We start from the raw sequence: 22,816 nt of genomic DNA, 5'->3' as shown, positions 1-22,816 counted from the left end.
AGTTAAAAGGACCAGTTCAGCTAGGAAAAACAATGCCATTTATTAGTTGTGGAGAGCCTACGTCAGATGCATTCAAAGGTGTTTATATGGAGCATTTTTATTCTGTTTGGGCTTTTAATCCCATTAAAGTCTGAAAATTAGAGTCCAGGTAAACATAGATATGAAGAGGAAAAATTACAGGTAGAAATGCTCTTGCCCATTATTTAGATGAGATATCTGTGCATTCAAAGAACTACTTATTGTCTTTTTTTTTTCCTTAATTAAGAAAAAATGTTGAGAGGGTTTTCAGATGCAGACAGTTTTTGAGTTTTTTCATAGCGAAACATGAAAGTGTCACAAAAAGAGACTTATTTGTTGATGTACAAGGACACAAATTATAGGGATTTTTTGTGGTAGGTCGCACAACTTCATAAGCAATGTATTTCAATAGATGGTATATTTCGTGTTTGCATTGTGTTTGTATTGTATTATTTCTAAACTTGTACAGTAGCTTTTAGTACCTAAACCTAGGGCTGTGCGATATGACCAAAATCTCATATCCTGATATAAGACATCTATCGTCCCGATGACGATATAAATCACAAAAACTTAACATTTTTTTTGTAAATTCTGTGAATCTCGGGCAGCTCGACTTACGTGGAGTGTTTCCAGCTGGGCGTCATGTACCTGGAGTCGAGTGTTTTAACCGATGCATGAAACTATACATTTTTAGACATAAGTTGTAACGGCCGCCGTTTTCTTTGTGAGTATTTATTACACAGCGTGCTGCGGGGAAAAGCCTGTTCTAACGTTTGAGTCTAAGGTTTACTATTTTGGCACCTGGCGGCTCTTTTTTTGCTTCTCATCCGAAAATACTCTGCATACTCTTTCACGTGATTCAGTTTATTTTGAAAAGTCTCAACAGGATCTTGAGCTTTATTGTGAGGGGTTTATGTGGAAAATAAACAAGCGGACACGTGATGCAATGGTTTTACCGTCGTTGTTGCTAACGTCAACGCATAAATACAGGCGCTGGTCCGTCCCTAGTGTGGTTATATTAAATAAAAGAGAAAGAGAGAACTTTAAGAAATTAATATAGCCACTACAGTGACCATCAAAACGATGAAAAAATATTGCCGTAAACAGTTTATTTTGCGACACCACGAAATAAACGATAGCGTAAAATTAAACGATAGACGTTTTTATATCGTCATCCGGTATATATCGTTATATCGAACAGCCCTACCTAAACCTATACCAGAGTATTGTGAAAATCTTCAGCCACCCCTTATTTCTTTATATTTTGCTTCAGATGAGCCAGACTTTGCTATTTTTTTAAAGCTTGAACAATAGTTCTCCAGGCTTTCTGGGGGTCTCCCAAAGTTTTTCTTTGGGCATTTAATGTTTGTTTTTTTTTCCCCCACTGGGGTTCAGTCCAGTCATAGTTTTTCCTTATTTATTTAGTCGAATCTATGAAAAATACCAACAATAACACAGACTGACAGGTTCAAAAAGTAACAAACTGATTCCCAAAGCGCTATTAGCTGGTTTATCTCAGCATGGTGTGCAGCATGTCCTTAAAAAAAATCTGAGGAAACTGAACAAGTAGAGGACACAAGAAGACTTGGAAGGCCTACAGCAGATGAACAGTATATTAAAGTCATTTTCTTATGCAAAATCACAAAAGGGCTGCCTGGAAAATCAGTTGTAACGGGTCTTACGGAGTGATGAATCCAAATTTGACATTTTTGTTTCAAATTGTTGCCAGTATGTAAAGAGAGGTACAACTGTGAGTGGTTCTATCATGGTTTGGGACTAGATTTCAGCCACTGATGTGGGAAATCTTGTCAAAACTGTTGGTAAAACAAGTATGAATGCAGAGAAGTCTGATTTTGATGCACCAATGATCCCAAACACACTACCAGTGCACTAAAAGAAAACAAAATGCTACACTGTCAGTCATGGATTGGCCTCCCCAGAGCCCGGACCTCATAATAACTAAGAACAGAACCAAAGGCATCCAACATCCAAAGAAAAGCTTTGAATGTCCTTCAAGAATCCTGGAGAACTATTCCAGAAGACTACTTAAAGAAATGACAAGAACGCTACCTAAGAGAGTTCAGACTGTGTTGAAGAGTAAAGGTGGTCACACCAGATATTGACATTCAAGCCCAGCAGAACTGTACAGGTCCATTTTTATATACTGTATCTTCATTTATGTTTGCACACATTTCCCATTTCCTAGAAAAGTATACAGAAATGAGGGGCCGCTAAAGACTTTTCTATTGCCTTTCACCTTTTTAAAGTGGAAAACATTAATCTGCCGTACACCGACACAAATCAGTACATGAGTACAGTACATGAAACACTAATCAATAGATTAAAGGTTGCAACTAATTCATAAACTGCTGCGAGACTGCGCTGAAGATGTTCAATATGAAGGTTTTTTAGTGAATTTCCATCTATATTTACAGCTGTCCAGTTTCATGAAAGTGAAGAGCTACCAGCACAAAGCACCTTCTATTTGCTAAGCATAAACCTGCAACACCACAAAGGTTAGACACGCTGTCCTGACCCATAAGATATCCACCGCTGGCTAGATTAAACCCATTAATTCTCAGCACAGCACTTAAATCTTGCTGTAGCTCCTGCCTGCTGGATTTGGCTAAGGAAAGCTTCGGGGATAAATGAGCCATATTGTCCTGCAGCAGCCTTCAAAGTTGACAGCCACATAGCCTGAATGACAAGACTTTTTTACCCACCCGAAGCCGGAGGAAGATGACAACCGCTTGTGTACACAACCAAAACAACCTAAACGTTAGATAATAGCCAATTAGCCTGGTGGACATTAGCTGGGGCTGCTCATCAACTGAGCCAAATGTTGGTTTAATAACCATTAGCTCGAGCTCCATCGTGTGAGGGGCCTCCGCATTAAGAGGGGACCGTGTCAACAAGCGGGATCAGTCCTGTCTGACTGCCTTTTTGATGCACTGGACACAGCATCTGAACTAGCTGGGGGGTTAGCCTGCCAAGCGTCAGCTGTCTAGCTGCCGTTAGCTTAGCTAGCTTGTTGTAACGAAAATGAATTAGGACGAGCTCGGCTACGCTAATAACGTTTCAGCATTTAATTGGAACCGCGGAGCTGGGTTTGTGCATGCCGGAGACCAGCAGGCCCGGGGTTCCGACTTCAAATTGTCGAAGTAAAAAAAGAGAGAGAGAAGAAGCAGCTAGGCCCGGTCGTTGAGGTTTCGAGCCAAAGGGGGAGGGGGGCAGGCAAGGCCAGGGGTAAGGCCGAGTTAGCACGGGTTAGCTTAGCATGCTAGCTAACAGCCGTGCAAGCCCGTTGCGTTTGCAGAGGGGAGAGCGAAGAAGAAGAAGAAGAGAGAGAGAGGGAGAGAGAGACGCTTTTCAGGCACTAACGTTTCTGTCTGCGTCAAATCAAACCGTAAACTGTCCGTTCTTACCCGGGCATCCCGGCGAATGCGTACCGGAGCCGAAACAGCGAAACGGGCGAGCAACAGTGCGTCTGCAAGCTTAGGAAAAATAAGAATAAGCAGCCTACCCATTAGTTCTCTGCCTCTGCTGGTTCTCCTACACTGGGATATTGGAAATGATGGAGAGCCGCACTGCGCATGCGCCGAGCTCAACCAGCCAGCAGATGGGAGAGGTGATGCACGTTTCCTCACATACACGAGCTCTGCATGGCCAAAAGGGGAAAAAAGAAAGGGGAAAAAGTTAGGGGTAACCTGGATGTGAGGGTTGGGATGGGGCCTCACACTGAGTCACAGCCTGAACCGGCGGGTCCCATTTTGAGGCCTGAGGGGCCTCCAGGGACCCCTGAGGCAGAATTGGCTGCAAAACTATTTGATCCCTTTTTCCACATATTTGACTTTAATCCTGGGAGATATAGAACTGGTTTTATTTTTTATTATTTTATTTTTATTTTTTATAATTTTTTTTCCTAAAGACTATGGAAACGTTTCACAGTACATTACGAATGTACTGTGGGTCATCGAGGTCATCCTATATACACTCATGTATATACTCATCCACCAAAAATAAATACAAAACAAAAAATATACTGATCATTTGCTGCCAATATATTATCATTTTTATATAATGTAAGTTTCTGTAAAAAAGGTAAAATTCAATAAATTCATTGTGTGGTTAAAAATACAGAAAGACACATAAAAAATATACTAAAAGTTACTTCATTATTGTGTCATTTTCCCAGTTTTTTTAAGCTTTCTTTTGCCAGTAAAAGTGTGAATATTTTTTGCCATCCAAAAGCCTCGAAATTTCAAGGTGATAACTCAAAATTTTGATTTATGTTATTCAAAAATTTCAGCTAATAACTTAAAATTCCAAGATAACATATCTTAAAAACCTTTGGTTACTTCTGAGTAAGTTGAAATTTTGAAATAATCCGTCAGTAATGTGACATTTTAAAATACCTAATGTGAAATTTGGGGTTCATAATGCAAGTATTCACATTATGTATGTCAAAAATTTGGTCTGAATAAATCAAAATCTCAAGATTTTCATTTTAACATTAAGACATAATAAATCAAAATTACAAACTGAAAACTAATCTAACAACTTCACTCAAATCAACGTAAAATTTCGATTTATGTATATCTAAATTTCACGTCTCGAGTTATGCATCTCAAAATTTCAAGCTTGAAATAACTTGAAATTTCAAGATACCTCTGTGTTTTGAGATACTCACTAACAACTTATGAAAACTTTGTGAAATTCTGAGTTAGGTATCTCGAAATTTGGAGTTACTCAGAAGTAACTCAAAGTTTCAAGATGGTCAGTAATTTAAGAGTTTCAAACTTAAACCAAAGCCTTACCAGGGCAGGAAACAACCTTCCATACTAAACAACTCCCTGCTTTCACTTTCATTCTGTTGGATTTGAGATGCATTGTGGTTTTTTTTTTTTTCATTTTCCAACTGTATTTTGAATAGATTGTTGCTTTTATTTGGAGACTGACAAAAAGACTATTAATTTCTCTTATTGTTATTTATTATTAACAATTTTGCTTCCCTTTTTTAAATCCTTTGGAGTTTGTTTTTGTCTTCCCACATGATTTTCATGGTTTTTAGTCACTATGTTTTGTGCTTCTTTCATTTTTTCCTCACTGCCTCAGTATCTTTCCATACTAATATACTTTTTTATAATAATAATAATAATGGATTTATATAGCGATTAATATAGCGCTTTTCAAGGCACCCAAAGCGCTTTACAATACCACTATTCATTCACTCTCACATTCACACACTGGTGGAGGTAGCTACAGTTGTAGCCACAGCTGCCCTGGGGCAGACTGACAGAAGCGAGGCTGCCATATCGCGCCATCGGCCCCTCTGGCCAACACCAGTAGGCAAGTAGGGTAAAGTGTCTTGCCCAGGGACACAACGACCAGGACAGAGAGCCCAGGGATCGAACCAGCGACCTTCCGGTTACAGATGCGATTCCCAACCCCCTGAGCCACGGTCGCCCACTGGACTATAGATCACTGGAATTAGATAAAGCCTTTAACCTAAAGACCTCATGGAAATCACACACACAAGTATTTCTGCTTGCTGTTCAATAAAAAAAAGTACATAAATTTTTTTTAATATAATTTCTTGTTATTACAGTTTGGACCACAGACACTGTTCATTTCAATGTTTAATAGAAATGTATTTAAATAAATATGAAGTGGAAAAAGCTTTTAATCACAAGGTTTTGTTTTCCCAAAAATGGAACATTGTACATGTATTCGATTATTATGTATTTGACAGTTGTAACTTGTTACTTTAATGTGCATAGCAAAGTCATCAAATCAAATCAAACTGATGATTATTGAATATTAATTAATAAAACTAGTAATATATGTTGACTACAGTGACACTACATATCATAGTTTCAAAGTTATAAGGCTAGTCCATTTTCCACCAATACATCATTGAGTTGACCTTGAATTCCTTGGTGGATGTAAGCCAAATTTGAATGGATTGTTAACATGACCCCATTCTACACTCATACAAAGTTTTATCAGAATTCATTCACAACTTTTGAAGTTATTGTGTTTACAGACAGGATGGTGGTATGCACACACACAAATCCTACTAAAAACATAACCTTCTTGGTAACAAAATACATCTGATTTTTTGTATTACAAATAAATAATGTAGAATTTACTTGCAGAAAAATGACTTAGAGGCAACTTGTTAGTAATAACACTGTTTTGACTGTGGCATGATTATATTAAGTACTAAAACGAACCTTAACAATTAGTTATATAAATTTCAGATACAGCTTTCACTCTTTCTGTCAGTTTGAACGCATTCACAACACAAACACCCCAACGAGGTTTTCATGGGGATGTTTACTGGGTATCAAGATGTCAAGTCAGCTGACTTTGCAAAGCAAAACTGAAACTACTAAAAATTCAACTAAAACTAGACAATTTTAAACAATAATCAATATGTCAGCCAAGACAAGACACTTGTTATAACCAAGGAAGGCTGCCATGGCAGTGCAGTCATCAGCACTGTCACCTCACAAGAGGCTCCTAGGTTGGATTCATCCAGTGGACTGGATGCAAACTCCTTTCTTCAAAGTCCAAAAACATGTATGGGGTTAGGTTAGTTGTTTAAGTCTAATTAATTGACTTTAAGCGAGGATTGACAGGCTGCACTTTGTCTTTGACGGAAGATGGGTAGGCTGTGGTCATTTCTGATGAGCTGTAACCTCAGTTTCCTGTTCTTAGCAGTGTCACCTGCTATGATCTTCTGCTGCCGTAGACCATCTGCATCAACATTCAGTATGTTGCCTGTTCAGAGATGCTCTTCTGTATACTTTGATTACATCCGTCCACTTTCTTCCACTAATACAATTCAGGATCAAGCCAGAATTTGGTGTAAACAACATAAAGCATGGCTCCATCCTGCCTTGTATCAACAGTTCAGGCTGGTGTTGGATGTGTAACGGTGTGGGGAATATTTTCTTGGCACTCTTTTGGTCCTTAGTACCACCTGAGCATCACTGAAACTCTACCTGAGCGTTGTTGCTGAGCATGTCCATCCCTTTATAACCACAGTGTACCATCTTCTGATGGCTGCTTTCAGCATAATAACACACCATGTCACAAAGCTCAGATCATCACAAACTGGTTTCTTGAACATGACAATGAGTTCACTGAGTTCACTGTACTCAGATGGCCTCCACAGTCACCGGATCTCAGCCCATTTGGGATGTGGTGGAACAGCAGATTCACGTCATGGATGTGCAGCCAACAAATCTGCAGCAACTGTGTGATGCTGTCATGTCAACATGGACCAGAATCTCAGAGGAATGATTCCATCACCTTTTTGAATCTGTGCAAAGAAGAATCAAGACAAGGCAAAAGGATTTTTGTGATTCCTTTCCTCTTTGGAGCTAAAAGAGGCCACCCAAAAACATGAGATATCAGTGGAAAGCCCAGGATGTCCTTTACTTAGTACATCAGGACTCTCAAATCACTCAAAAGATATAAACCAAAAACAAATGTCCATTACAGAGGACATAAATGAATAGGCTGGTTCTCAGGAGGACATGACTGGCTCACATCAGAAACAACAGAAATGAACACAGTGATCTTTAAGTTCTCCTGACTTAATCTGCAAAATAGTTTGAGTTCATGCCAAATAATCACTTTGATTAATTCTAAAAGTTAGAAAAAGTGACAGGAAATTAATTTAGTACAACTGTTGTTTTCCTTTTTGGGGGCTAGGGGGAAGGGGTCATTGTTGCAGAAGGTAAGCTAACATAAAGACCTCTTACAGAAGTTTTAACTTTTGTAACGTTATCATTACCATGTCTTACTTTGTCGAAAAATAAAAGGTGGTCTTTACATATTAAGCATAATGTACTAAAATGATCAGAAGCCAGTGGCTACATATTGAAACTCAGAATATGTGGACTCACAGGGTTAGAAAAAAAGTCACCACCTAATTAAAAACAATCCCATTACCAGTTATTTTGCTAATACCTTACAGGTATTTTGTTAAATACTGTCTATGAAGTGTAATTTGATAAGTGTTTAACACCATAAGCTACAAACTGCAATGATAATGATTAATTACAAGAACATCTTTTAGCAGAAACTAAACTATTCATATTTATGAACAAGATGACACTCATTAAGGTTAATTTTTACTGGCTGCGTGCAAAGAAAATCAAAAAATACAACACAAAGTGGCAGTGGAGCAAAAACAGACACTCAGCAAAATAATTTCCTGAGATAAATAAAGGTCATAAAAGCTGAAGAAAACATGAGCTCAGCCGTCTGAAGCAAGGACGAGATGCAGCTCAGGGTGCAAACCCCTGAATTTTGTGTGAAGGTCAAACCCGAGGAGACGTTAAATGAATTCAGTGTAGGGCTGCTGAAGGAAGGAGCGCTTCATGTATTTTTAAGGGCAAACACAGAGGGCTGAATGTGCGAGCGGAGGGTCATATTTTAGAATAATGTGACAGGCTAAATGTGAGCGGAGAGAGGGAGACGATTTGCGAGATATCTGGCAGTTTGCTGTCTTTTTTTTCCCCTTTTCATCAGTCAACCAAAAAGCCGCAGGAAGCGTTTAAGTGTCTCCAGAGCTTCAGTGAGTAAAAGATGCTGTTATGCAGGCGGCCTTTTAGACATATACATGAGCCATCCCTCCTAATTTTATCAAACCAGAGCAGAAGTGGCTGTTATAGTTTCACAAATAAATATATATATAATAACACATAATTGTAGTCTTTCTCAGTGCTGACAGACTATTTCTTATATATCTTACTATAACACATAAAATCTGTCTGTGTGTTCATTTCTTTGTCCACCAACTCCTCCTACATGATCACAACATGACAAGCAGCACAACCAAACTTGGCACACAAGTATGTCTTAGGCTCCTGAAGGTTCTTATCTATGTCAAATGTTATGATGCCATCATGTTGCCTAGCAACCACCTATAACAACTGGCCAAAATGACTTGTTTTTCGCATTTATGCTGATGTAAAATATCTTAAGAGCATCCTGCTATTTTAATTTCACAAAATTAACATAAAAAGTAATCTACAAAACTTAAATTGTGAATGATATATATAATATAATATCATATTGTTTTTATTTCATAGCCAGTAAATGCTGTAGAACGGAAATGTGCAGGATCAAATTCAACAATAAGATGTATCTAAAATTCAACAAATAAAATCATATTCATGTAAAATTCATGAAAAGCATAAAAAGACACATTTTTTTTAAACTCTTGCCCTCAAGACAAGGATGTGTCATTTGTTATAATACCAAATTAAAAATATTGTATTTTAAATTGAAATGAAAAATAAAACAATATTTTGTCATTTTAATTTATATATTTTTAAACAAGTTCAAAAATCTGTACACACCTGAATGGGTTATTCAAATATTCACATTCAAATATAACCTCTGTGCAATGTCCTCTTTACTGCTGATACAGTTATTAAACCACAACGTGACTTAAATTGTTGTGGATTTATGTTAATATTATTGATCTATTTGAGTAGCTTTGTGCTTACATAGTTTCATCTGTACTTGAGACCATTTCTGATGAGGCTTCAGTGAACAGTAGATGGTTCTGTGTCAGCTCTTTACTGGATTCTTTCATGTTTTTAAGGACATGATTTTCAGATACTGTTCATCTGATGTAGATGGTTTTTGAAGGCTGACAGCTCTTTAGCCCTCCACTTGTCCAGCTTCCTCAGATTTTCTTAGGGCACACCATGTTGTGCTATGCCAAGGTTTCAACTAATAGCTTTTAGGAATCATCTTTGTTAGTACAAAAATACTGTTTAATGTCTGTCAAACTGTGTTATCTTTGACATTTTTCATCGATCCAACTAAAGGCATTAGAACAAATTATGTGTTTTTGTGGTTGCACAACAGTGGTTCAGTCTTTTTTTATGCTTGAATGATTCATAGTGGTTTAACAAGCAAAAGATTGGTCAGGGACAAGGACGAAGCCGAAAATAAGTGAAAAGGCAGCCAATGTCCAAAGAAAAACGTTCAAAGACCTTCAGGAAGCCTCAAGAACTATTGCTCAAGACCACTTTAAAAACAATACAACGAAGCCTGTCTGCTTGGTAACAAAATATAAAGAAAGAATTGTTGACTTTTTCACATTACTATATGTCATGTTTTTTTCTTTTAAATCATTTTTTATTTGGTGGTTTTGTGCGTGTGTGTGAATAATATAATTCTACAACCACAGCGTTTCTCTTCTGCGTTGCTCTGAGTCACAGCCAATCAGAAAGCAGATATAGTCAAAGCCGGAAGTCGTCATCGCTGGCCGAGGAGTATTCCCGCGAAGATTGAGGCGTCTCTTCGTAGCTCCCGGTATGTTTGTTCTGATGTGTGTGTGAAAAGAAGCTCGACTAGCTGACACCTGTCTTACACAACGGTAGAAGTAATCAAAGTTAGAAATGGAAAACATTCGTGCTTCTTCAGCGCACTTTTAGCGAGCAGATCTTCGAGTAAAGCCCTGGATTGCGTCGCAAGCGTGTAGCACCGAAGTTCTGTTGTAAAAATGACAATTTTGAGTTCTCCTGACTTGTCGGTCGATATGATCTCAGCCTTGAATGCAGCCCGAGACGGATTCTCACACTTATGAGTCGCTTTCTAATTCGGCATACATACAATCTATTTAGACATTCGTTTTTTGACCAAATTGTAAGATAAGCAGTCAAAGGCAGCTATGACATAAGACTGGTATCGTTGCATCAGCTGCATGCCGAATTGAAAAGTGTTAAAGTGTTTTATCCTCACCTGTTATCGACCCTAACATTGGTTACAGCACAACTGTAAACATGTCCTGAAGTGATACTATTTCGTTTTGGTGATTATTAGTCTTACGTTTGGCGTAAACTTAAAAAAAGGGGGGGGGGGAAAGTTATTTATTGGAATAAAAATCTTTGTTTCCACCATGTTAGTGCATTTAATTGACACCTAACGGCAATGTAAAGTGTCAGTATTATCCCGCTGAAAATGAATTTAGTGGCATGTTGAAGTTGACCTGTTTTCCCACTTGTTCACGTTTTGCAGTCATCATGAGTAAGAGGAAGGCCAGAGATGCTCATCTGCCTATAGGGGAATGCATCACACAGGTGTGTGTATGAACAGCCAGTGAGTTTTTCAGTGTGATACTCTGAAATATACCTAATAAAATGTAGTTTATTTATAATACATGTTTCTGTGCAGGTTCAGCAGATTTTAAGGGAGCGGTTTTGTGAGAGGCTGCTCCCTGACAGACCAGAGGGAGTAGAAGCTCAGTACAAGTAAGTTCATAACAACAGGGCCTGTGGATAGAGGTGATTTTATAATAACGTCAACACATTTCCCAAAAAGACTCATATCATAGTATCATGAAGAAGAGTTTACAAGAAAATCACAGAGAAAATCAGAATGTTAAATCCAAACAAAGTTATATATTAAAATGAGAAACAAGACAATCGGTGCGAGAAAAGAAACTGGAGAAATGACTGGCACAGGTTCCTGCCTCATAGCTTCAACTGGATCGGCCTGTTTTAATCCTCGGGGCGTTTCTGGCTCTGTCAAAGCTGCGTGCGTGTGTGTGTGCGTGCCTGCGTATGCGTGTGTGTGTGCGTGCCTGCGTATGCGTGTGTGTGTGTGTGTGCCTGCGCGCGTGCGTGTTGTGACTTAAATATGGTTGTCCTTTAAAAACACATTCTTGTTTAAAGTGGAGGTCTGGAAAGAGGCTTAAAAATGTAAAAACACACTGACTGGTAAAACACTGCCCACTGTGGTGAAACATATAGTGACAGTATGTAGGGTGTAATTACGAAAGGTACCTTTACTAGTGATCAGTAAAAGGTTAAAAGTTCGAGGCCATTACAGCCTTACTGTTCATACTGGAGAGGAGGAATCGGTTGTAATCTGGCCTTGTGAAAATAAAACCATGAATAATTTGTCCTAAGTGTTTGGGAAAGGCAAATAACCTGTAAAGGGTGTTTGTTTTTGTTTTGGCTTCGGTTCCTACAGGTGTTGGATGGTTTAGAAGGCCTGTAGTAGAACTGTCATCTATAATTAAGAGCAGACCTGGAGCTCGGTGTGAGTTTCAGTGGCCCAGTTCAGTCGCACCTGGGTGACAGCTCTGTCCCAGTTTCCTGGCCGACTCGGCCACAACACGAGCTTCCCCAGTGAGAGATTTCCACTCATTACAAGCATGAGATGGGGGTGTATATTTTACTAAGCATTGTGGGTATTGTAGTTAAAGCCATTGTGTTTGCAGACACCTCCTGGAGCTGCTGAGGCGGACGGCGATCCACGGGGAGAGTAACTCTGTGCTAATCGTGGGTCCCAGAGGAGCAGGCAAAACGATGGTGAGCCGTGGGAAAAAATGAATTTGTTTTTTTTTAAAGTGTGGACTTGTTGTGAATCCTGTGAGGTTTGTGTTTTTTGTGCCTGAAGCTGCTGCAGTACGTGCTGAGAGACCTGCAGAAGGAGGAGAAGGTGCAGAAGAACCTTCTTCAGGTTCACCTCAGTGGTACCAAACCTCATTTAAATTCTTCACAATTTAAGAACCCACACGTTTGCTGGAAATGTGAATTGGATGGATGGGTTTGTGTGTTTGCCGCAGGTCTCCTGCAGACTGATGACAGAACAGCGCTGAAAGAAATAACCAGACAGCTCCACCTGGAAAACGTTGTTGGAGACAAAGTGTTTGTGAGTATTTAGAGAGACCGTTATTAACATTTTCAGCTCTGAAAACTACAACGATCTTTCTACCTCGTTTTTTTCTTAGGGAAGCTTTGCTGAAAATCTGGCTTTCCTCCTGGAGGCATTAAAAAAAGGTGAGAAAGTTCAAATATTTAAAGCTGATTTCAGACTAGAGGGGCAGGTTTGATGTTTTTTTGTTGTTGGTTTTTTCCTAAAAGGCAATCGCAGCAGTAGCTGCCCAGTGTTGTTTGTCCTGGATGAGTTTGACTTATTCGCCCACCACAAGAACCAGACTCTGCTCTACAACCTGTTTGACGTCTCCCAGTCCGCCCAGGCTCCCATCGCTGTGGTCGGCGTCACCTGCAGACTGGTGGGCCTCAGAACACCTCTCAGAAACCCTACTTAGATAATGGTAGGTGTTTTTAGTAAGTGTCGTGATACTTTTTCCATTCAGGATGTTCTGGAGCTGCTGGAGAAGCGGGTAAAGTCGCGGTTTTCCCACCGTCAGATCCACCTGCTGAGCAGCCTCAACTTCACCCAGTACCTGGAACGGGTTTGGACGCAACTCAGCCTGCCGGACAGCTTTCCTGACAAGAAGTTCGCTCAGGAGTGGAACGCTGGTGTAAAGGTGAAGTTAGCAGGCAGACACAAAGTTTTTTAGTCACGTCTTTAAGTAGTCTTCAGGAATAGTTCTCCAGGCTTCTTGAAGGACCTTCAAAGCTCTTCTTTGGATGTTTCTGCCTTTTGTTCTGTTCTGTCAACATGATCCTTACCTTCTATCCAGGTACGTCTTTACTGCATTGGCAGTGAGTTTGGGATCATTGTCGTGATTAAAAATTGAAGCTGTTGCCAAATGCAAATGCAGCACCAAGCCATGATGGAGCCTCCACCGTGTTTTACACATGGCTGTAGACACTCACTGTTGTACGTCTCCCCGTACATACTGACAATGATTTGAAGCAAAAGACTCCAAATGTGGATTCATCACTATCAAGACCCATGTCACTGATTTTCAGTCCAGTTCTTGTGTAATTTTCACACCTCAGCCTTTTCTTACTGTTTCCCTTCATTAGGAATGGCTTCGTCACAGCCACTGAGACCGTTTGTGATTAAACTTCGGTGAACAGTAGATGGATCAGCTAAAGGTCCAGATGAATCTCTAAAGTCCTGTGGATATGGCCTTCATATACTGTTCATCTGCTGTAGATAGTTTTTTTTTTTTTTTTTTTTTTTTTTTTAAGGACTTGCACTTCTTCTCTTTCCACTTTTGTTATTCACTTGTCCAGTTTCCTGAAATGTTTTAAGAAAACTCTGAATACCATACTGAGATATGCCATGGTTTCAGCTAATGGCTCTTAGTGAAAAAGAAGGCATTGTCCAAAGGAAAACTTGGAAAGACCTTCAGAAAGCCCGAAGAATTGTTGCTCACGACCAATTTAAAAAATGACAGTCTGATGGCTTGGTGGCAAAATATAATGAAACGATTGTTGGCTTTTGCATGGTACTGCTGTTTTTTGTGCTCTACCTTCTTCGTGCCCTAAAAGCCTTAAATAGCTCACTAAAGTTCAGAAAATGTCTAATTTTGAGTTGTTTGAGTGACCGTAGTAACATCACTGCCCAGCTAACATGGTTCAGACAGCGATGTCACCTCTGGCCTCCTTTTGAACGGCAGACGATGTACACACCTTTTCCACACAGAACAGAAGTGCAGACATACAAAGCACAAAGTACAGATCTTTGTTTTCTTGGTTCTTCAGACTCTGTGTGAGGACAAATCTGTGGAGGAAGTCCTGCAGAGACACTTCAACTCCAGCAAAGACTTTCGCCCTCTGCACATGCTGCTGGTGAGAAGAACATTTCTGATGTTCGGTTTGGGGAAGTTTTGGGTGTTTCCTTTTCTTTCATTGTTTCTTTTCGTACTAAATATCTTTACAGATGTTGTGCCTGAGTCACGTCTCTGTCGCCAAACCTACCATCAAACCAGCCGACCTGCTCGAGGCCAGCCGGATGTGTTTTGCTGACGCCACGGCTAACATGCTCCATGGTGAGTACAAATCCTGACAAGGGACGTGTGTTTTTTTTTTTTTTTATTTTTTTACCCGTGGTCCGAAGAGTCTAAGTGAGCTGTTTCTCTTTAGGTTTGTCCATCTTGGAGCTGTGCCTGGTCATCGCCATTAAGCACCTCAATGATGTGTATGAAGGAGAGCCATTTAACCTTCAGATGGTCCATAATGGTACGATCGCACGATTAAATTACACAAGTAGAAGAAGCTGTCCCGTCTGTTTCTTCACTCGTGCCTGATTGTTTCCAGAGTTTAAGAAGTTCCTGCATAGGAAGTCCAACTCCATGTACAACTTTGAGCAGCCTGTTGTCATGAAGGTTGGTAGAAACGCTTCGAAACTCTTTCCCCCAGTCTTTCCTACCAAACCCCCACCCCACACCAGGCGGAAAGTGGACATTTCCTGAACACCGATACAATCTGTTTGCTGACTGACCCTTAATCTCTTCTCGCCTGTAGGCGTTCGAGCACCTGCAGCAGCTGGAGCTGATCCGGCCTGTCGATGGTTCCTCGGCCAAAGTCCAGAGGGAGTACCAGCTCATGAGGCTCACGCTGGACCACACCCAGATCATGGAGGCCCTGCAGAAGTACCCACAGTGCCCCACTGACGTCAAGCAGTGGGCCATGTCGGCATTTGGGTAGAGCTTCAGAACATTTAGAATTCAGAGTCTGTGAAGCTTGTTTTGACTTGGACTGAAGAGCATAAGGTTTGCACTGCCGCCCAGAAAATAAAAGGAAATGAATAGTTTGGCATTGGTGCGATTAAATGTTTCACCCTCTAAGCAGTTAAAGAGGTTTATGCTGAAGATAGACGACCCCCCCGCTTACTTAATACAAAAACTCAGCTTAATGTGCTTGTGTCATTTGATCAATAGTTGGACTTAGCAAGTGTCATCAAGCGTCCAGCTTTCATCATTTTCAGGTCGTGAGCATCAGGCTGCTGAATACTGCTATCTAGTGGTGATTTTGTGCAGTTGACAATAACCTGGATGAAAGTTGCAGTTTTGATTTCTTGGACAAAAACATGTGTAATTGTGCCAAAAGTCTGTTTTTTGTTGTTGTTTTTTTTAAACACACTGTAGCAGCAGTGAGGCATGTGTCCCTCCACACTTCACAAGAATCGCTGCTCCCACGATGGTTTTACAGATTATGCACAATGATCACCTGACTGGTCTGCATGGCCGTGAGCTGAATGAAGATTCACCTTAGTGGCAATAAAAAGAACTCATTTAATTAGGTGTCCTCTTGGTAGATATTTTGTGTTTCTAGGCTTCAAAAGCCTCATTGCTGCTCTTTTAGAATCAAGTTTCAAAGGTACATTGTTGCATAAATCCAGCTTTATACACATGAAGTTTTTTTTTTTTTTTACTAATTTTAACTGTTTAAATGGTATGCTATGTATTGGTGGCTACAGTTTTAAAGAGTTTAAAATGAGTTAAAACTCCAGACTGCAGTGATTCAGAGAGGGGGGGAAAAGGAAAGAAAACACATTCACAATCTAAAAACACATTTATTTACATCACGTGGATCACTTCAGCTGATAAAAACCATGGCCGGCTAACATTAGCCGAGAGTTGCAGCCCTAATCAGGGATCAGTCCTGCCTCCTCTGCCATAATGTACACAGGGTTCATGAAGTTTATTTCCTCTGCTGTAACACTTTTTCAAGAGATTTTCCTCTCATCCCTTCTGTGAGAGGTCAGGATGAGGACATCCTTGAAGCTGGTAAAGACTCATTCCTACTCAGGAAAACCCAGTGGGCTGTTTCTTTTTTTGTTTGTTTGTTTGATGTACTTCACTTTCCAGTTTGAAATTGCAGACCTTAGTTTCTTTCTTGTTTTCACATTTTTGTCTCAGTAACATAAAATGTACAGTCACATGTATCAGGAGCAAAGAAAAAAAGACATTTTCATCACTGAAGAGAGGTTTTGTTTTTTTTTTCTTCTTTTTAAAACATGACACACTGAAGTTTCATGTTCAGACTGATCAGTTTCTCCCAGCCTTAAACAACCTGTGAGCATCATTGGCATTGGAGACAGTGTTGGCAGACCCTGGATAAGCGCTGCAACTCGACAGCCTTGAGAAATGTGGGGTCAAAGTAGTGGTTTTTTTTATTTTTATTTTTTTATTTTTTTTTATTTGTTTTGTGGGGTTTTTTTGTAGAAATTTCAGGCCTGGTAACCAGACTTCTCTTACTGCCAAGACAGTCTTAGCGGTGGGGGTCAATGGAGTTCAATGTTTCCTCTAAAACTCTTTACCACCAGCAGGAAAAAGGAGGAGACTGGGAAGTTAGAATGAAATAATTTGTAGTGGATGATTGTAGTAGCACGTATGGGAATATTGCAACAGCTCCTAAAGAGCTCGGAGGGCTTTTTAAAATGTAACCATCAGGGGATCCAAGCAGGCTCCCAGAGGAACAGCGTTGGCTGAACCATCACAATTTGTTTTCTTTCTGCCTTACAAAGTACTCCAATGAGCCTCCAGCTTAGTGAAGGAAAACTTTTACAGGCCTGGGTGCTGAGTCAAAACACAAGAAAAGTATAAATGAATGTAGAGGAAACACTGAAGTTCAACACGCACTTATAAAGATTCAGCTCAGAGTATATAGTTGATACAGGTATTTATGTCTGTACAGATCCTAGACTGCTTAAAATAGTGGGGGCAACAAGACACAAATGTTTCACTGTTTATATGCACAGCAATGTGAGGTGCTGGGCTGGAGGAAGTCAAGGTAGAAACATGTAAAGCTTCAACATGCGCAGGACCCATCCATACACCTTTAAATATCCAAAAGATCCATCCTTTTCACTCCTCTCAGGTCGCCAAGTCAACTGCTCCTCATCAGGATAAGGCTGAAGTTGAAGATAAATTATACAAATCAGGGGGGTCGAATATGTGTTTGCAAGATAGCTGAGGTGACCAGCTATCATGTAGATGCTCCTTTGGTGGAGTCAGAAAAGGCATGGTTCCTGAGGGGAACCAATGGACGGTAGACGAGATTGTCGTCAATTGCTTTAATTGGGTACTTGATCAGGTGAAGACAAACAGAACCAAATATCTGCTTTGTTTTGGAAGTTTAGGTGCTAAAACAATGGTAGGACCAGAGGTTTTTGAGGACCTTTTTTTTCCCCCATCGTCCTTTGGATGGTTGGTTTGGTCCTAATGGACCACAGAGCCGATACAACCGAGAGGTGTATGAATGGATGTCCAAATACGCTGGGCTTTGCAAGTTTCTACGGGACAGGGCACAATCACACGAAACCAGCCAAACGCAAAGCCCTCTAAAGTTACACAGGGCCGGGCTCAATCCATCGAAGTACACACAATACTGGAATCCAGGAGTCTGAAGAACATTCATTCTCGGTCATTTTGTCCATAGACTGAATAGAAAGAAGCATGAGTAAAGTTTATATCTTTTTCTTTTTGAATCAATTAATGAAAGTAGTTCCTGAATTACAACTGAAAACCCACCCCAAACCCTGAAACCCCAACAAAAACCAAAGCTCATGCCAGAACTTTATTCCGAGTTGCACTCGAGCTCCAATCCCCAAAACCTCAGGCCAGTAAATTAAAAAATAAATACAACATATCAATATGCAAGGTCACGGATTAAAAAAAAAAAAAAATGCTACAAGTTATTTGTGTGTGTGTGTATTGAAATTCACTCCTGCAGCTGATCCTACAGAAGTGTAGGGTAGTTTGCGGCACTGGTTGCATATAACTCGCTAGAACTTAGAAAAGCATAGTACTGAATCCCTGAATGGTATTTGTCAGTTTGGGTCGGTTTCTCTGAGCGCAGTTTAAACTCAAGCCGGAAGTCTTTCCCCTACAGTGCTTAGGATGTGACTGCCAACCAAACAGCAGCGAGTTTCTTTGCTCGTGGCTGATAAGATTTGTCAACCACTTTGGCAGGTAACCAACCAGTTTGGAGGCAGTTTTTGGATATCCACTTGGCTGCTGGAACACTGGTGAGTAGGTTTTGCATTTGAGGACACAAACATGGGAACTAAAAAGAATAATACTGGTGTTTTTCCCTTATGTTGGTGTCATTCAAGGATCCTTTTCGTTCTGCAGTTCAATCTCCCTTTGTGGGACAAGAAAACACATTGTGGTGGACATGAGGAAACGTCTTTGTAGCCTTATTCTGTTTATTATTCTGCCTTATTCTGTTCCCTTCAGGGAACAAATTAAGTTTACCCCTAAACTGAAACCTTTCCCCTAAATCAAGAACATTTAGAAAAATTTTTTTTAGCAACCTGGTTATGATTTTAGTTTATTTGCCATAGTTTCTATACTGAAGAAATCCCTGCAAGTGAGGTAGTACTTACTGAAGGGCTGCTGGGGTTTGCAGTACTGATCGTCCCTGACTGTTCAAGCTTTGCGAGGACCTCGGACAACGGGTGCTTTTGAACAGCAGTGGAGCAGCATAAGGAAGCGACACTGATGCAAAAAATTGTACTCATGCTACAATATGTAAATAAGATGATGGCTTCAACTTCCTTCAGGTTTGCGGTGTTGTTGCAATATGGTGTGCGGAAATAACCTCAAACTTATGCTGTCAAATTTGCTTAAAAAACTTACAGTTCAACTATGAAGATCCTTTTTTTGGAATCTTCTAGATTTAGGTGGGATAACTTAACAATTTGGCCCTGATTGGTACAAATGTTGGCACACATCTCCATTCTCCAAACATTTAGCTTCATTACAGACTTTTTTGTGCAAAATGAAAGGATTTGCTCAACTGATCACTAATCAATTTAATGTCTTAGTGTTTTACTTGTATACTTACTGGCTCTTGCTCACCAAAACGTCATAATACAGTGCTGTAAAGAAAGCCTCACTGTCTTGAATGTGAATGGTTTGGATAGAAAGAAGTTTCTTCATGTTCCCCCCCAAGTATTTTCTAACAGCACACAGAGTTTGATTTTAAACTGTGATATGTGAAACCGTCCCAAAGCTTGAGGAGAGACTGCAGGTCTGCCGGCACCAGTGTTCAATATCCCTCAGAGGAAATAAAGACTCAAAAACGTCATTTTGTTGCCTTCGCAACAACGACAGATACATCCGTTTTGCCTGACATCTACAAGATTAACTAATATCGACACGTAGAAATGGCACCAGGATGAAAGACAGAAAGGAGAGATCCCCTCGTCTCCACTCATTTAACCATGGTTAGCTGTGTGAGTGTGCCGGTTGGGTCAGCAAGGGTTTCAAACTGTCAAGCTAAGTGGTTTTAGGGGTTTCTAAGAACTTTTACTTTGAAGGGGAACATTATTGGTTTCTAGTACGTCTCAGAGGTTAAATAATGAGTGTTTGCAGATAATTCGGCGTCTTCTCTGCAAGCTATAGGTAACCAAAGAAATCACAAGGAGGGTTTTGGTTGTCATGGGTTCACCAACTGGTTTCTAGGCCTGTGTTACCAAGGCCCTAGGGAAATAACCCTCAAATTCTAACGCCAGTGGGCCAAGCTCAAGAGAAGGCATCAAAACCAATTAATTAAGTCTAAACTGGAACAGTGCAGAATGAAGGTGGTTAAAACATAGACCAGATTTTTGGTTCTACAGATACATTAGGTCAGGTTGACTGTGTTGGTTGGGCAGGTTGATATTTTTTCCTGTTTTTAGTAATATCTCTCTTCATTTTTGTGGGAATTAATTCAGTGGTCTGCATCCTTGATAATTCAACTTTCTTTTTTTTGTAATGAGATCAGTATGACTAATGAATGCTGTGGGGATCTGGCATTAAATGACTGGTGGAACTTTGTCAGAAAAAGTGGATAGTCCTAATATAATAATATCTCTATCATGTGACGGTTTCTTTCAGAAGATGAGATGAATAAGGATTATTTTGAACTGTGATTCATGCTTGGCTACTTAAAAAGAATGGGGAGCAGATTATGTCCACTTTTAGTTATCGACCAACCTTACCTAATACAGTTTTCTTCAAACCGACTAAAGACACTGAACTATTACCCCACGGCTAAACCCTAACAAGTGGAGACGAGGTAAGAAAGAGACATAGGAGGCGCAAGATTCGGCGAAAGAGGAGGTACTCCAGTTCGAGACAGATGAGGATGTGAGGGCGTGGTGTTGAGTAGCAAAGATTCCTGAGGTGTATCCAAAGAGAGCAGAAACTCTTAATTAAAAAAAAAATAAAAATAAAAATAAAAATATGCGTGCAATCAAATCAAAAGCAAGCTGGCTCAGCTAAATACAGGCACAGTTCCAAAGTAGGGCTGGGTACCTCTGGAAACTGTACTTCAAATTTGATACCTCCTAAAAATAATCATGCCAGGTGACCTCTTGGTTTTTTTTGTTAATCTGATTTTTCTAAATAGAATCAAACAACACATAATTTCACAATGAATGAACAAGAATATGACCCGAGAGTTTGATATCTCTGATTAAATATAAAAAAAAAAAAAAAAGAAAAAGAAAAAGAGAAGGTATCATTATAGCTGGTACCCAGCGCTAATCCAGAGAGAGATCTCGTGACTCCAATTCAAGCTAGTCAGCAATGGGTATTTACTCTCCGCTGACGGCTGACACGGCAAACAAAAAAAAAAAAAAAGAAAACTTTAAACGACAACTTCATTATCATGGGTGTGGGCAGGGTGTGGGTGGTGGTGGTGGTGGTGGTGGTGGGGGGGGGGTTCATGAGTTTATCCCGCTCTCATGAACATCTGATAGAAGCAAAAAACAACAACAAAAAAAACAACAGGAGAAAGTTGAAGTGGACACTGGGAGAAAGGAAGGGGACGAAGAAGGGAAAAAGTTGTGTTGTTTTTTTTTTACGGTTTGTATGGCCGTGTGTGTCTGTGTCTAGGCTTTGTTGATTGACAAAGGGCCAAAAGGTTGTAAAGGAAGTGCGAGCGATGACCGTGAACAGGGAGAGAGGGACTGATTTTTTTTTTTTAAAACTGTCCATCTGAACTGAGGTATACCTGGTTGAAGGAGGTTTATGGTTTTTATCGTCGTAATGCTTGAAAATGGACCCCCCTCCCCATTCCCCCCCCATTTAAAATAAGCTTGATTACCAAGTTGTCTGGGTCCATAATACACTATGTACAGCAGCATTACACTATAAACATTCAGAAGCCGTTGCTTATTGGCAGAACGATAGTCTCCCAAAAAAAAACAAAAGAAAAAGAAAAAAAAGAAAAAAAACACACACGAGAAAACAGCAAATGTATCAAGAGCCGGACGCTCGTCTTTTCTTTTTTTTTCTTCTTTTGTTGTTTTTTAACACTAAAATGCACCGAGAGTTTTGTGAAATTTCTCCGAAGAATCTTCTCAGAGCAGAACACGTCGCCCTCCTACATCTGTGTGTGTGTGTGTCTGTGTGCGTGCGTGCGTTTGCATGTATATGTGTATATAAAAACAATACATGATCAAAGTGTCCGTAGAGTGTTGTCCCAGCATGTCAGTGCTGTGGCTTGGTAAAACATCCTGAGTGAGTCCGCTCAGGATGGCAGAGAGTTCAACGTTAAAATCCTCAAGCACGCCTATCAAAATGAGGTGGATGTCAACTGATGTGGTGAGGCGGGCGCAAGGGGCGTTTCCTGAATGCGAGCAGCGGCCCGCACTTAAAAAGAACAGGAGGAAAAAAAAAAAAAAAAAAAAATCAAAGAAGAAGAAGAAAAAAAACCCCCCACAAAGCCAACCAACCAGGGTTGGCCATTTATCCCCTCGTGTTGATCCGTGTTTTCGCTAGAGCTCGTCTGGCGTCGGCTGATTGGCTGATCATAAGCTGGACTCCTTGGGTGGGAGGTCCACGTTTGTCACCATGGTGACAACGGTGACGATCTCCTCGGGGCCGATGACGGGTGCCTGGCGCTGCATCTGTCCGATGCGCTCTTCGACGCAGCCGGCGGACAGGCGTGCCTCGGCCTCGTGGTCCCAGCAGTCCTCGATGGTTTCGCAAAGCATGGCCAGACCCTGCGGAACAAAGTTCAGACAAACATTATCCAAACAGCACCACGATATCTCAGCTGGTTGTGGTTTCTGGAGTTTGAGCATGGACACACTGGAAGCGCTCTGCAGTGGCACAAAG

The 22,816-nt window shown here is 40.4% G+C and overlaps 3 protein-coding genes across 9 annotated transcripts in view; 1 reads left to right on the top strand and 2 right to left on the bottom strand.

Moving 5' to 3' along the window:
* LOC120746057 (methyl-CpG-binding domain protein 5-like) overlaps positions 1–3,645 on the bottom strand; it is a 49,286-nt gene extending 45,641 nt beyond the window's left edge. Inside the window, exon 1 of one of the 2 annotated variants that reach the window (XM_040051262.1) lies at positions 3,542–3,645. The gene's annotated coding sequence lies outside the window, so the exon portion shown is untranslated. Of the gene's footprint in view, positions 1–3,443 lie in introns of both variants that reach the window. The other variant, XM_040051264.1, reaches the window with a different exon arrangement.
* orc4 (origin recognition complex, subunit 4) lies at positions 2,550–18,390 on the top strand. 5 transcript variants are annotated; one of them, XM_040051275.1, is made up of 15 exons: positions 3,557–3,646; positions 10,241–10,429; positions 11,071–11,132; positions 11,227–11,303; positions 12,278–12,368; positions 12,457–12,532; positions 12,626–12,711; positions 12,791–12,839; positions 12,924–13,075; positions 13,160–13,333; positions 14,463–14,549; positions 14,641–14,749; positions 14,844–14,939; positions 15,018–15,085; positions 15,225–18,390. In XM_040051275.1, the coding sequence occupies exons 3-15, from the start codon at positions 11,076–11,078 to the stop codon at positions 15,405–15,407; spliced, it is 1,305 nt and encodes a 434-aa protein (XP_039907209.1). In that variant the 5' UTR covers positions 3,557–3,646; positions 10,241–10,429; positions 11,071–11,075; the 3' UTR covers positions 15,408–18,390. The 5 variants fall into 5 exon arrangements, with proteins under 5 accessions (XP_039907205.1, XP_039907209.1, XP_039907207.1 ...); XM_040051273.1 differs by having other exon boundaries at positions 3,558–3,646; positions 10,241–10,365; XM_040051274.1 differs by having other exon boundaries at positions 3,624–3,646; positions 10,272–10,365.
* Positions 16,903–22,816, bottom strand: part of LOC120746060 (activin receptor type-2A) — a 78,901-nt gene continuing 72,987 nt past the window's right edge. For both annotated transcript variants that reach the window (XM_040051269.1, XM_040051270.1), the window contains one exon: positions 16,903–22,701. In XM_040051269.1, coding sequence (XP_039907203.1) covers positions 22,507–22,701 — 195 coding nt within the window. In that variant the 3' untranslated portion in view covers positions 16,903–22,506. The remainder of the gene's footprint in view (positions 22,702–22,816) is intronic.

The sequence above is a fragment of the Simochromis diagramma genome, unplaced genomic scaffold, assembly GCF_900408965.1.
Source record: "Simochromis diagramma unplaced genomic scaffold, fSimDia1.1 OVJJ01000107.1, whole genome shotgun sequence".
Taxonomy (NCBI): Eukaryota; Metazoa; Chordata; class Actinopteri; order Cichliformes; family Cichlidae; genus Simochromis; species Simochromis diagramma.
This window is presented reverse-complemented; position numbering and strand designations above follow the sequence as displayed.